Source organism: Paralichthys olivaceus, chromosome 3, assembly GCF_024713975.1.
Source record: "Paralichthys olivaceus isolate ysfri-2021 chromosome 3, ASM2471397v2, whole genome shotgun sequence".
NCBI lineage: Eukaryota > Metazoa > Chordata > Actinopteri > Pleuronectiformes > Paralichthyidae > Paralichthys > Paralichthys olivaceus.
Window position 1 is genome coordinate 8,187,822 of NC_091095.1, and position 13,252 is coordinate 8,201,073.

The 13,252-nt window shown below is 40.5% G+C and overlaps 2 protein-coding genes across 5 annotated transcripts; both read right to left on the reverse strand.

The window, feature by feature from the left end:
- Positions 1-667: 667 nt before the first annotated feature.
- Positions 668-8,239, reverse strand: LOC109636647 (amyloid-beta A4 precursor protein-binding family A member 3). Of its 4 annotated transcripts, none has more exons than XM_020098488.2 (11): positions 7,716-8,239; positions 5,841-6,864; positions 5,661-5,694; positions 5,439-5,584; positions 5,156-5,242; positions 3,896-4,087; positions 2,981-3,160; positions 2,495-2,707; positions 1,793-1,912; positions 1,464-1,604; positions 668-1,372 (listed from the first exon to the last, which is right to left on the reverse strand). In XM_020098488.2, exons 2-11 carry the CDS (start codon positions 6,849-6,851, stop codon positions 1,301-1,303), a joined length of 2,196 nt encoding a protein of 731 aa, XP_019954047.2. In that variant the 5' UTR covers positions 6,852-6,864; positions 7,716-8,239; the 3' UTR covers positions 668-1,300. The 4 variants fall into 4 exon arrangements, with proteins under 4 accessions (XP_019954047.2, XP_019954049.2, XP_069377906.1 ...); XM_020098490.2 differs by having other exon boundaries at positions 5,661-5,691; positions 7,716-8,222; XM_069521805.1 differs by having other exon boundaries at positions 5,661-5,691; positions 5,841-7,059; positions 7,716-7,854.
- A 201-nt stretch (positions 8,240-8,440) lies between these two features.
- pex11g (peroxisomal biogenesis factor 11 gamma) lies at positions 8,441-12,151 on the reverse strand. Its single transcript, XM_020098491.2, has 5 exons — positions 11,946-12,151; positions 10,773-10,970; positions 10,278-10,456; positions 9,649-9,717; positions 8,441-9,533 (listed from the first exon to the last, which is right to left on the reverse strand). The coding sequence occupies exons 1-5, from the start codon at positions 12,003-12,005 to the stop codon at positions 9,341-9,343; spliced, it is 699 nt and encodes a 232-aa protein (XP_019954050.1). The 5' UTR covers positions 12,006-12,151; the 3' UTR covers positions 8,441-9,340.
- Positions 12,152-13,252: the final 1,101 nt, after the last annotated feature.

The window sequence follows — 13,252 nt, forward strand, 5'->3', positions numbered from 1 at the left end:
GAATAAAGGAAGCCGGTGTCGAATCTGATTGGTTGTTTTCTATGTTTTGGTAAAAGTCGACAGCTGATTGGTCAGGCTTGCGTTGCCTCGTTATGTACTCTGTCACTTAGATAATAGTGTGTTCTGTTAGTGTGGCGATAAAAAGCCTTTTAATCATAATTATATAACATTATTTGTATGATACATTTCTAAACGAGGTTACAAGGGCTTCACAACATCCAAGGCAAAAAAAAAAAGAATGAATAAAAATAAAGGTATTCAATTTTAAGCAACATATAACATATGTTAAGGCTGAGACGTTGGAATTTATAGAGAAAACCAACAGTTCCCACAATGAGCAGCACTTTGGTGATTGTAGGGAGAAAATAAGTCCCTCTAGCAGAACCAGACTCAGTGTGGGCGGCCATCTGCCTCGACCGGTTTGGGGTGAGAGGAGATATTCTTATTATACACAGCACATCATTACATATTATTATTGAAATAGTAGCAAAAATAATTGTTTGCAGTTCAATAGTTTCAGTGTGGTGACAGGATGGTGCTGTTTAAAATCTGATCATGACTCAGCAGGACCTGGTAATAAATTATTAATTTTCAAAATATTTAGTTTAATTTGTAGGAAATGAAGCTTACTCATCAAGCACCGGCTTTCAATAAATAAAATCAAAAAGACATCTTACAGATCGTTTTAATGAACATTCCCAAAACATCAATGTCTTAAAAATATATGAATCTCTCTGTCACATAAGGCAGTCACCTTCAGTTGTGCACGGTATCTGCTAACTCTCAGGCACAGTCAGAAAAAAGCAGTGTACGAATGAAACAGAGCATCGCACCGAGCACCGTCCTCGGAAGCTTGTCGCAGACACTCGATACATGAGACCGGAATCACATCACAATGAAATACACTGACCCTCTGTGATGATTCAATTCAGCTTCGCCACAGCAAGCATGTTTGCCTCAGACACACCAGGTTGGAAGACTCATGATGACTCAACATTGGTCACCTCCATGTAAATTAGTGAAGTCAAAAAATATCTTTGCATCTCAGCTATTTCCTGTGTTGTAAAATATCTGATAAATAAAAAATGAGAGCTAACATCTATTTGCACTTTAAAATAGGTTCTTACAAAAGTCAAACCGACTTTAAATTTAAAATATATTGCTAGACTAATTCGTTGTGTTCAGTGGTGTGACAACAGCTCATGATAAGCTGTGCGATCAATTGCATAATATATTCTGAGTTTGGCAAAAGTTCATGTAGCTTGAACACTGTGCAGTACTTTCACCCTTGCAGAAACACTCAAATAAACACTGGCTGCTCCTGTCCCGTTAAAAGCCGATATGTTGAGGCAGGCATCGTCTTCAAGTGAATCTGTCCAGAGAAAAAAAGTCATGATTACAACTGTGAGAATATGTAATGATCACTTTTCAGATCCTCCCAACAAATTCAAGCATTTAATCACCTCTCCAACTGCATTCGTCAAGATCTGGATGATCTTTTCGTGCTGTGTGGCAACAACACTTTGTCCATTTATTTCAATGATGCGATGCCCGACACGAATGCCCCCTCTCTCTGCTATACCGCCCCGCATCAGACTGCAGATCTGCAATGAGAAAATAGAGGGACATTTTTAATTCAAGATTTTATTTAAATATGTTTCAAAGCTGGGTTAAAAGAGCAGATGATCATGATCATTTTATAAAGTCATTGTCCCCAATATTCTTCAATCACAACATGATTTCCTAAAACAACACAAAATACTGAGAGAAAAAAAAAAGAATATTGACGTACAATGCCGTCCTCCACACTGAAGCCAAGCTGAAACTTGGGATCTGGTCTCTTGATGATCGCGATGGTAACAGGAGGGCAGTGGACGATGCTGAGTTTCATGTACTTTTGGCTTTTAAGGTCCTGAGATGGAAGGAATATAAGAAAAAAAAAAGAACAAGAGGTTAAAAGGTAATTGGTCCAAGGGGATAACATTACTTTCATTGTGTTGTCAGTGTTGTGTGACTTTGAGCCTCATTATTGGTAAACGTCCACTTTGATTACCTCTCAGTTAGTGCACCACAGCACCTTTAACATTTTAGCACTGTTGTTGATGTTCTTTTCTATGAGTAAAACATGATGGCAGACTCGATGTATTTGTAGTTTTTGTTGTTTTGTTTTAAAAAAGGCTTCTCATCACTTTGCAGAGCAAAACTATTGTGTTTTCTTTGACCCACTGTTAAAAGTGCAAAAATGTTCTACTTTTCAGCCCAGGAAAACAGCATCAAATCAATACTGCATGGAAACATAGTGCCATCTAGTGTGCCTTTAGGATACTACCCGGGCAAGTTTATTTAAATGAACAGTTGAGGCAGTATCTCTGCAGTGCTACAGAGAAATTCAGCCATTCCAGCATGAACTCAAACTACCACAACATTTATTATCATTGTTATTACTGTTGTTGTCATTTCAATGATAAGTCTGTGCCGAATCTTCCCGTCTTACCCGGATGATGTTCTGGCAGGTGGTGATAGGCAGACCCACCATGCTGGTGCCATTGACGGACATGATGCGGTCCCCGATGCTGAGCTCACCGGAGCGCTCAGCTGCACCTCCGTGAAGTAGGTTGGCCACCACCACAGTGGGCAGGATTGAGCCCCAGCCTGACTCCACCACTGCTACTCCCAGGAGCTCTCCAGCAGCCTTCGTGATGATCACCTGAACCACACACAGAAATCTGGGTAACCGATGACTCCCTTAGAATTATCTTATAATCTATTTTGTTATTCACAAAAAACATATATAACAAATTTGAGGAAAGAAAACTACAACTCACAGGGATTTTCTTAAAAGTATGCTTTCAAATTCTCAAAACTTTGTTTTAATGGTCACCTTTAACTATTAATGACACACGACAGGTGTGTATGAATGAGAAACTGAAACCGCTACAACACAGACGTAAATGATGTGAAACGGATAAAAGCTGCTTACATCTCTGAGGTTCTGAGAGTCAGAGAAGTGGGCCAGGTCTCCGTTGTAGAGCTCCTGACTCTCCAGGTAGTCACTGTACTCGCCTGGCCTCAGGTCACTGGCTTTGATGCCGTTGGTATGCAGGAACTGCTGATAGGCCACTCCGAACGCCTGACCAATAGCCTGGGCTATAGTCTGAGCCTGAATGGAGAAACACAAGGAGAGAAAAGAGGTTTCAACACTGTCATGGCCTTGTCATCTGTAAAGACATGTTTGCATCTGGATGGCCGGTTTCTGAAGGCTTGTTTAAATAAATATATCACCTCCTAGTTTGATATAAACACATTAAAACGAATGAGCTCATTAGTACAACACTAAAAAAAAACAAATGTCACACCTTAAATCATGCATTTGAAAAAGTGACCTTCTTTTCCATAAATGGTGATACATTTTTTATACTGTTTCAACATAGTTATTTTGTATATTTGCTAATTAATTTAGCCTCACCCACTGTGAAATGTATTTCTAAATAAAAGGTTTCATGTGAAATCGGTTAAGCTGGGAAAACCTAGCTGAAGAGGCAGGAGCTTCAGGGCCTTTAGTGTCCCATAGCTGATTAAATTTCTAAAAGAAACTCGTCCTCGTCCCGTTCAGTCTTGCCAACTGTGGGAAACTGGGATGACAGCCAGACCTTTTTTACATTCAGGAGATCTTGCTGGCTGTCCGGCGGAAGGAAACCAGGCCAAGCTGAAACTGTTGTCTAGCAGAAAGCAACACATTTGATCTGATATATACACACAATTGTGTGGAGCAAGACAAACTTTAACAATTTCAGTTGTTTGCTTAATGTTTGTAGATGTTATGGATGTAATAAGTCAAATAAAAGTTTATAAAAGAAATGTTATGTTGTAACACTTTTTAAAACGACTGACTCACATCCTCAGAGGAGAAGACATGACAGATCATCAGGCACTTCTTCTGAGAACCAGAGGAGGACGATGGAGAGGAGGAGTTGGAGGGAGGGTCAGCATCCTGTCCTTTACGTTTCCTTCGTGCCATGAGGACCACGATGTCACCGATGTCGGCAATGTAAGAGATCATCTGCAGAGCGTGATCCATCATTGCTTCCTGACAGAAAGAGGTAACGAGGGGTTAATACAGTTAGAAAAAGAAATGAAAGGAAGGCCTGGTTTTCTACTTCAACCTGTTGTGACTTGAAATAGAAAATGAATTACAAAGAACATGACCCTGCCTTTATTTAAAGTTTTTGTCAGTCAGTTAATCACTGCCTGTTGCTGCACATACTTCCAAAACTCCTCAAGGTAACAGGAGACACTAAACAGAAACAACAAGCTGCTATAACGGACATTGAAATGTTAGAGTGTGAAAAAGGAAAATCTGATTATTGATTATGATTTCATGAATTTTAAGCTGTCGTTGTTTAACAAGTTGCAGTAAAATGAATTGCCAAAAGGATTTCTACTTACAGATGTAAAAATAAAACAATTATGAGAGTTTTTTTTTCTTTTGAATGCAACTGTGTTTAAAATCATAAGAATATCATTTGTAATCAGTAACTGAAACCAAGAAACTCACTGTGTTGCAGTGGGGCACAACCATGCAAAGGAGGGAACTGACAGTAAATTACCCACTTCTGCTCTCCTGACAATTCAACCGCACATTAGAGGAAAAAATAGACTCTACTATTACTGCAACATTACTGCAGAGCTCTCATATTAAATCACCATCCAGTTCTATATTAAGGATTCCTGCTGCGAGAGCTCAGTGTGGATTTGAAGATTTAGAGGCGTACTGCTGCCTTAGAAAATGTAAGTACAGTAATGTATGAATTTGAAAAGGACATCAAACTCTGAATCTAATCAATCAATCAATCGTGGCCTTGGAAAAATCTTTCATCAAATGAAATTCCACTGATACATCATCAGATTTTGTTAGCTAAAGGCCCAGGGAAGCTACCACTACAAATGGTATCATAACTAATATTAATACTTTATAATGCTAACTTCCACTCTAGACATTTGAATAGAGAGCAATTGTGTAATAGTGCTTTGAAAAAAAGGTGCTGATAAAAGTTAGCAAACTAGAGGAAAGGAGGATAACCAAAAAACTGCAAGGTAAAAATGTTTAGACAATGTTAGTTCGGAGGGGAACAGAACATACAGTACAGTACAGTACCTGTGTGTCAGCAGTGAGCACTTTGATTCGCTGTGTGGATATGAACAAATCCACTTCCGTCATAGGCTGAGACTCACCCTCTGGAGCCTGAAAGAAACAAGTCGAGTCAAAGGATCTTTATCAGGGCTGGGCATCAGCTCAATCTCCGAAGAACTGTTTGGTTTCTGTTATAGTAGATATGAGTATATGAAAACACCCCAAACAAGTTTGCCTAAGAAAAATCTTGTGCTTCCATTTCAATTGATAAGCCGATATTTTTGTCATCACTCCTGCAGGACTTTACCTTTATTCGGTCCACAGCCTCCTGAGCCTGAGTCATACGAGCATTGGTAGATGGGTTCTTCTCCGATTTGATCTGAGTGGAGCCCAGATACTTGGCCCCAAATATCACCCCATCCAACAGGTCTTCAGGATCACAAGGACCCGGCACTAAAACATAAAACAGCATTGGTTATAAAATTACTTATTGTAGTATTGATGAAAGAAGTATAGTGACGTGATTTACCATCTTTGTATGCTGGACGATCGTCAGCACTCTGCTGTGACAGCAAAGAGGAAAATGAAGGATTTATATCAATACATTAGCTGATCAAATGAAATTTAGAAGATCATTATTGTGATATTGTGTCTTATTCTGACGTTTACAGTCCTTTTAACTTATTATACTATTTTCAACTTGACCTACCTGTTCACTCTCCACAGCAGCTTCTTCATCTGGAGGCTCCTCACCCAGCTTCATCCACACTGGTTCAGGATACTCTTCGTCAGGCAGAGAGGAGAGGGAGTCATCCCTGTGCCGCTGATGTTGCCCATTCCTATAATGCCCCCAGAACCTCTGCGCATCGCCCTGACTGTAGGAAACTGACACCACTGCGTCCACCTCTCCTCTGTGGGGCATAGAGGTAGGATGTGGTGTCGCACTGATCTCTGTGCACTGCAGCAGCCCAAGCAGGTCTCTGTGGTGGCTTTCAGAGAACAGCAACCCAGTGGTTTCAGTGCTGTTATCTGCTATTAGGGAGGAAGCACAGGCTTCCTCTTGCTCAGACATGCTGGAGTAGTGATGGGGAGATGGTGTTGGATGATCAGGATGAGGCTCTTCCCCCATCAGTTGGAGCTGGCTGAGCAGGGAGTGGATGCGGCTGTGGTCTTCATCAGCTGATGTTCTGTTCGGAACCTCCTCTTCTGAGACAATATCTTCCTTGTTCCTGCATGTTGCCCTCTCCTCGTCCTCCCCAACACCATCTAAGTCCTCCTGCCTCACCTCTTCTTCCTCATCAATTGCCACATCCTCTTCTTCTGCTTCCACCTCAGTATTCTGCGCTGGTTCTGAATTATTTTGCACCAGTTCCTGCTGGTTTATGTCAAGCTGAGCCACTGTGTCACTCATGTCCGATGGTAGTAATACTGGCTCCTCTGGACTGACCTTGTCTAAGCTGTCAACAGGAGGAGGGAAGCTTGGGTCATCCAGGTCATCTGCCGAGCCCGCCTCACTGGAGGAGTCAGACCTCCAATCTAATGGAGGAGGCTCAATCATGTTGTAGGCGTCCAGATCCTCCACCTCTGAGCCTGGCAGAGCTGCCACAGTCCGTCTAATGACCTCAACCCCGGAGGCTTCATTAACAGGGACAGAGTCAGACCACTGGGTGTCTGAGGGTGCAGAGTGGGACTGACCAGCAGGGCAGACATCTGTGTCCATTCTGTAAGTAAGTCTGTCAGAAGCAAAAATCAGCATTACAGACTTAATAGACAGAGATGCACCTCTGTCTGAACTACAATCAGTCAACCTCTTTGTCCTCGTTGCACCATGACAATCAAGATAGAAGCAGCAACCTTAAGATCAAAGTACATGGACATCATGTACAATGTGTGTCACTGTGAAACACCATGATTCATGTCCCATTCACCTGTGAAAGATATGTGTATTACATATAATTATATTTTCATTACATGCACAATATTAATCAACTGCCTTAGGAATAATCAATCAATCTTTGTTTACATTGCACCTTTCAAATGAAATTCAAAGTACTTTGCAGGTTATTGACCAAATATAGGATGGGAGACTAATGCAATACATAGCAAGGCAATCAATGATAACTTAAAATAAAAGAAATGTAGGATGATCATATATAATAATTGGCACAAATTCATTTGTTTACAATAGGAAAAAAAAGGCAAGTACACTTAAGACAACAAAAACAAACAAATAAAGACCTAAAGACAAACTAAGCCATACAAATGAAAATAGCAGATCATTTCTCAGTGGTTGGATTGTTGCACAGTAACAGTAAATATAAACTTGACACTGATGAATATAAATAAAGTGCTCGAGTGATGAAACATTTAATAACTGCACCATCAGCAGCAGCATTCTAGCAGATATGAAAACCCACAGTTAATGGGAACTGGCTCAGGACGTGGCTAACGGAGGCTAGCTAGTCCAAGGAGCCGGAGGCTAACTACTTAGCTAATTAGCCCAGCGGCATGCTAACGAGGAACACGTTAAAAACACGGGAATACACATAAAGCCCAGTTCAAAGTTGAGGAGAGCAGCTCTGACCTGGTGCTGCGGGTCTGTCTCGGTTCCGTTGTGCCCAAACACTGGCTCCTGACGCCGCCAGGACCGATCAGTCGACGTGGTTGGAGTTTCGAGCCTTTTCCCAAACTGCGGCTGTGTTTCGTTCGTCATGCTAACGACAGCAGCGCCGGTGAATGTGCGGAGCTCACATCCTCCACAGAGACACTCGGTCTCGATCACACCGGGCTCGAGTGAAACGCAGTTTTCCTGAAGATGATGAAGATGAAGATGTTGTTGTTGTTGTTAAACTCAGTTTCTGGACTGCAACCGTGCTGCGTTCACGTGCTCCAGTCCGCCTCTCCGTGCCCACCGCCGCTCTGAACGCCTACATGCGATTTTAAAGCACTTTCCCCACAACCTGTTAACTTTACCATGAACGCTGCTGTGTTGCAAAATCTGAATTAATACGGATAAAAAACAGATTTCATCTGAATTGTCTTTACGAGGTTTAATATTTGCGCTCGATGGTGCAATGCTTGATATGTCCGTGAACACTTGAAGGCAACAATTCCACGTCACGCTGGACCTTCCAGTCCTGATCAATCAATCAATCACTTCACGAACACATTCATACGTCATGTCATCGTACATTATTCTACATCGTCTCAAACTCTGTGAAGAAATACATCTTTAAAAATTATTTGAAATGCTCCATCCGACATTGCAGTACATTAAAAACAATATCAGTTTTATACTACAGCAACTGATTTGAGAGGACAGAAAATACAAGAGTTTAATCAAAAAGTTTCATTATTTTACATGATCTACAATCATTTTATACTTTACACAGATACACTTATCTTCTGTTCCATTTGAGCAGCAACACAGACTGTTTCCACACAATAGACCATCATTGTTGCATAAGGCATACGAACCCTGTTTCCAAAATCTCACATTTTGATTCCTCAATTACAAAGAGATACACAGTCACATCAACATCATTTCCATTTGAAAGATTTTAACAGTCCAGTCATCACAATCATAATAAGGTATAACATGTCCATATACAGATATATGGAGTGTTTGAGGCAACAATTTATCAGCCTCACGTCATTATATTTCTCTTAAAATCTGAACACAGCCATAATATCGCCTGCTTCAACAGTGCCCTTCTAAGTTGATTGACTGAGCAGGTGAAGGTTCAGTGACATGTTGTGTCTCATCTGCATTGAAATCAAATCAACTTCTGACCTTCCAGGAACATGATGTGTTCGCAGAAAGAAAAACAAGGACTCAAAGTTTAATGAGTCCTCTGCTCCTCAGACAAACGAGTTCCAGCCAAAGTAGATGTATTTAGAAAATGAGGCTACCCTAAAGCAGTGCTGGAGGGCAATAAGAGACAATATGTGATAAATACAAGAATGATTTTCCTCTAAAACTGCATTCGACTAACCAAGTCATTAAGATTTCTTCACACATTCTGCATGTGAAGAAACATGTTCTAAATAAATGTCACATTTGTGTGATTGAAGTTATAGGTCCAAATAATTTTTAATTTCACATGTTGCGGATCTGCTACACATCCTTTCATTCACTGTACGTCATTCGCTCAGTGCTGATCTCAGCCTCTCATCTTTTCCTCACTGTGAGGTGAAGACAATGTCCGGTCAGTCGCCAGCGCTCGTATGGATCAAACCAATCAGAGATGAGATGGTGCCCATCAGACCCACCAACCAGTTGGGGAATCGACCAGCCCAGAGGAAGCCAGGCGGCATCCAGTGAATGGCGTTACTGAGGTCAGCCATTTTGCTGAGGATGGAGAGAACCTCCCCTCGCATCTGTTTGTGGAGCTGAGCGTGACTACAGGGAAAAAGACAAACATATTATTTTCGTTGGTAGAAAGTCTCAGAGAAATACAGGCCAACATTATGTTAACTGCAAAGTGAATATTTGTTATTAACTGCAGGAACAGCACCTGCTGTCAGCTGCGTCTCTCCCACTTCTGTTCAGCTTCTTCTTCAGCAGCAGAAGAAGTCGAGTGGACCTGAAAAACAAAAGACTCAGACTCAAAGTTTTTTATGATTCATATTTGAGCAATAAAAGTTGGAAACAATGTGAGTTACAAAGTGATTCACTTTAAGCCTAAAAACTGCTCTCAGTGTTTGTGAGATTAAGTTAAAAAAAACAAACTCTGCTGTAGTTTTTGTAGAAGTACAGAAGAGTGAGAGCTAAATGTTTAAAATAGATCAATATTTGATATATTTGGGCCGATTATTAGATTAGATAATACATCCTTAAAATTGTTGTATGAATAAGAACATGTCATATATTTTAAAATGTTCTTAAAATACATGAAATATCATTAGCATATAATTATAGACCATAAACTGAAACATATGTATTTAAACTGTGTTTTTTAAATACAGATAAATAAATACAAAGAATAGAGTGTGAGAATAAAGAATAAATTTAACTCACTATATTCTTTCATTTTATATTTATTTTTACTTCTGAATAATCCCACAGCCCTTTGTGTACCACATGTCATTGCTGGGAATCCATACATTTACATCCTGTCTGATGTTGGTGGACAGGCGACCTCACCTGAGTATTCCCAGCAGCAGTGAGGTTCCCCACAGCACTGTGCTGAACAGCCACCATTTGTCAGAGTTCACTTTCATGAGCTCAGCGTTGCCGGCCCACGCGATGTGTTCACAGGGGTAATAGAGCTGATCGGCCACATTGTTCAGCACAGAAATCCAACGTACCCCTGAGTCCTCCTCCTTTGGGAGACACACAAAATATGTTGATGCTGGATCTCAAAGGGTAAAACAGTAACACAGCAAAACTGTATATTTATGGGTTTTTTGATGGATGAAACAATGTAAGACGTTAAGAGGGGAGAGTCCAAAAGTTCAGGAACAAGCTGGATTTATCCTTTAAAAGCTATTTATGCACAACAGGTAAAAGGTTTCGGGGCACCTCAGTGTTTCCAACAGTTTTAAGACGATTTAAGTCATCCATCCAAGCCTTATGAAGAATGACGAAACGTGAGCGGAGAAAGAGGACGGGGCAGCAGAGTGTAGATGAGTGACTCACCTCTGCTCCAAACCCATAGCTGTGAGAGTAAGCCAGCATGGAGAGATCATCAAACAGCCTCAGCACCGTCCTGCACTGACTCAGCTGAGCAGAAAACAGAAGCAGGCTTTTCCCGAGCCGCTGGAACGAGACGTCGGTTTCAGCCTTACGGGAGAGAACTCCTCCAACGAGCTGGGAGCCATAACAGACCGTCCTGATCTGAAGAGACAACAGAGAGAGAACACCAGCAGGAACTTACTGTATGTTTAGAGACAGGAGTGTTTCTGAAAGAGGAGGAGCGATTCATTTATTACGTGTTTGACAAAGAATTTATCTCTTTTTTTTTGGATCTGTCATCAAGCTCATAGTTTTCCCCGGAGGTTTGGTCCTTATTTTGAAAATCCATGCTCCTTACATATATTTTTTATTGGTTAGAGTTCAGAAATGTGACCGTGGAGGCGAGTTAGAAACTTTTTTGACTGTTGTTCTCCTCTCTGACGTTTTCTTTTCAAAATTAACATGGCATCCAATGGAGAGGTGAGACCGGAAAACTTTTTTCAAAAAAAAGATAGAGCCAAAAGTATAGGTCCGAGAGATGTCATAGTGACATGTGTGCAAATAAAACTCTATTTTATTTTGACGTGAAATCATGTCTGTCAACCTCCATCTGTGGCTTTGAGAGTAGTTTGAACACACCAACAGTAGGTGAAAAACTGTTTTTACCGCACTCTTGTTCTTTTGGGCGAGAGACCTCGAGACCCACTCGTCGTTTTGCATAATGAATAGCTTATCATACAGTCAATGAGTATTACCAGTAAAAAATTATGTAAACATTCACAAAGAAAAATGAAAAAGTCCTAATTTTACGAGAGAGTCTACTATTTATATTTCGGTACCAGAGATTCCCTCTCTAGAAACTTTATATAGGTATAAATCTAGGTTTAGGCACAGAGTCGAGTATTTATAAATGTAAGGATCTGTAAGTATTTGGTAAGTAATGGTCTTGTTATGATTATGATGATAAGCATTAGAGGAAACTCGACCTTTTACCTCCAGTAAACACTGCACCCCTGCTGAAGCTACTCTCACACCCACAGTATAATATACCTCTAAGTTATATTCCAGCCTCATGCAGCCGCACAGTAGATGACAGCAGAGGATTGTGTTTGCAGCCATGAGTCCACTGATACTCACAACTTTATCTCTCCCTCTGTAGGACTCCAGCAGGCGGACCAGAGCCTCCACACTCTGCATGTCTGTCACAGGAGTGTCTGCGGAGCGAGGCTCCTGCTCCACATGTCCGCACAGACAGACACAGACAACAGGTTCGATTCCCGATTCTTGATTCTGAGCTGGACTTTGAAGCAGGAAGCTCCAGAATCAGACCCAAGTAGATGATCACCGAGAAACTACACAGTGATGGTGTTCTGCTGCCCTCCTCAGTCTGATCCCCGTCATCTCTGCTCCACTGACAGGCTGATGTTTGAGTTATAGTCAACACAATAAAAGAAGTGGGAGGTTTTATCTCTGTTAATTGTTAATTGCTCCAGTGTTTTCTGTGCAGGGTTTGTGGATATATGATTATACGTGTGTTATAGGCCTTTACATGTGTACTCTGTGGTTTATATACAACACTGCAACAAATCTATATAAAACATTCTCCACTTTCTATTCCACACCAGTTCCAGTTCATAAGGGAATAAATATTAATTTCTATGATAAAATATTATTATAGTTTTCTTTTCTAAATCATACTACACGGCATGTGATTCTTGTATTCGTTCAAACCTGGCCTACTCAACACTTACCACTTAGGATCTAGACTATTCTAGATTCTATTAATAATGACAATAATATTATCATATTCATATTATTAATAATAAGGTATTATAAATAATACAAATAATACATGTACTAATCTATAAAGTTTGAATAACCAAGGACAAACACCTAAACATGTCATTTTCTTTGCAATCCCATATCTTCATCACACATGCATGTGTCAGTGTCATAATGAATGTGCTTTATTAAATATAATTTCTCAGATTTTCTAATATGGCAGATGTTTAATTAATTTGCGTTCTTTTATTATTTGCATTTGGCTACAGCTTTGATCCAGTGCTGTGACCTTTGATGGATTAAGCACAATAATAGATCCTGACTGTACCCACAACCAATTTACCAAATTTAATCCCAGTTGGATAAAAATGTGTTACCACTGTAAACAGACATAAACAGAAAAATGACTCTGATTACAATGTACCCGTCCTCTATTATGTAGCGTGGGTGTAACCTGTTCTGTGCCAGCAGCTGTTGTATTGAGGTGGAGATCCTGAAATGCTTTGCACAGATAACATCAGGAGACTCAAGAGCTTTTAAACTGTGTATTTTGTCTCGTAATCTAGGCTAATGTGCCCTATGGGAGGATGTAAGAGGATAACCTGGGGCAATGAAGGGACACAATTGAGGTGTTAAATCTCATGTATTAACTGTGCAGTGAT

Excerpts from the sequence above, each read along its gene's own strand:
- pex11g (XM_020098491.2), bottom strand. The coding sequence starts at position 12,005 with ATGCAGAGTGTGGAGGCTCTGGTCCGCCTGCTGGAGTCCTACAGAGGG. Across the intron at positions 10,457-10,772 it reads GCTATGGGTTTGGAGCAGAG|GAGGAGGACTCAGGGGTACG; the intron begins GTGAGTCACTCA and ends TGTCTCCCAAAG. Across the intron at positions 9,718-10,277 it reads CTGCTGCTGGGAATACTCAG|GTCCACTCGACTTCTTCTGC; the intron begins GTGAGGTCGCCT and ends TTTGTTTTTCAG.
- LOC109636647 (XM_069521804.1), bottom strand. The coding sequence starts at position 6,887 with ATGCTGATTTTTGCTTCTGACAGACTTACTTACAGAATGGACACAGAT. Across the intron at positions 4,088-5,155 it reads TGCTCACTGCTGACACACAG|GAAGCAATGATGGATCACGC; the intron begins GTACTGTACTGT and ends TCTTTCTGTCAG. Across the intron at positions 3,161-3,895 it reads ATGTCTTCTCCTCTGAGGAT|GCTCAGACTATAGCCCAGGC; the intron begins GTGAGTCAGTCG and ends TTCTCCATTCAG.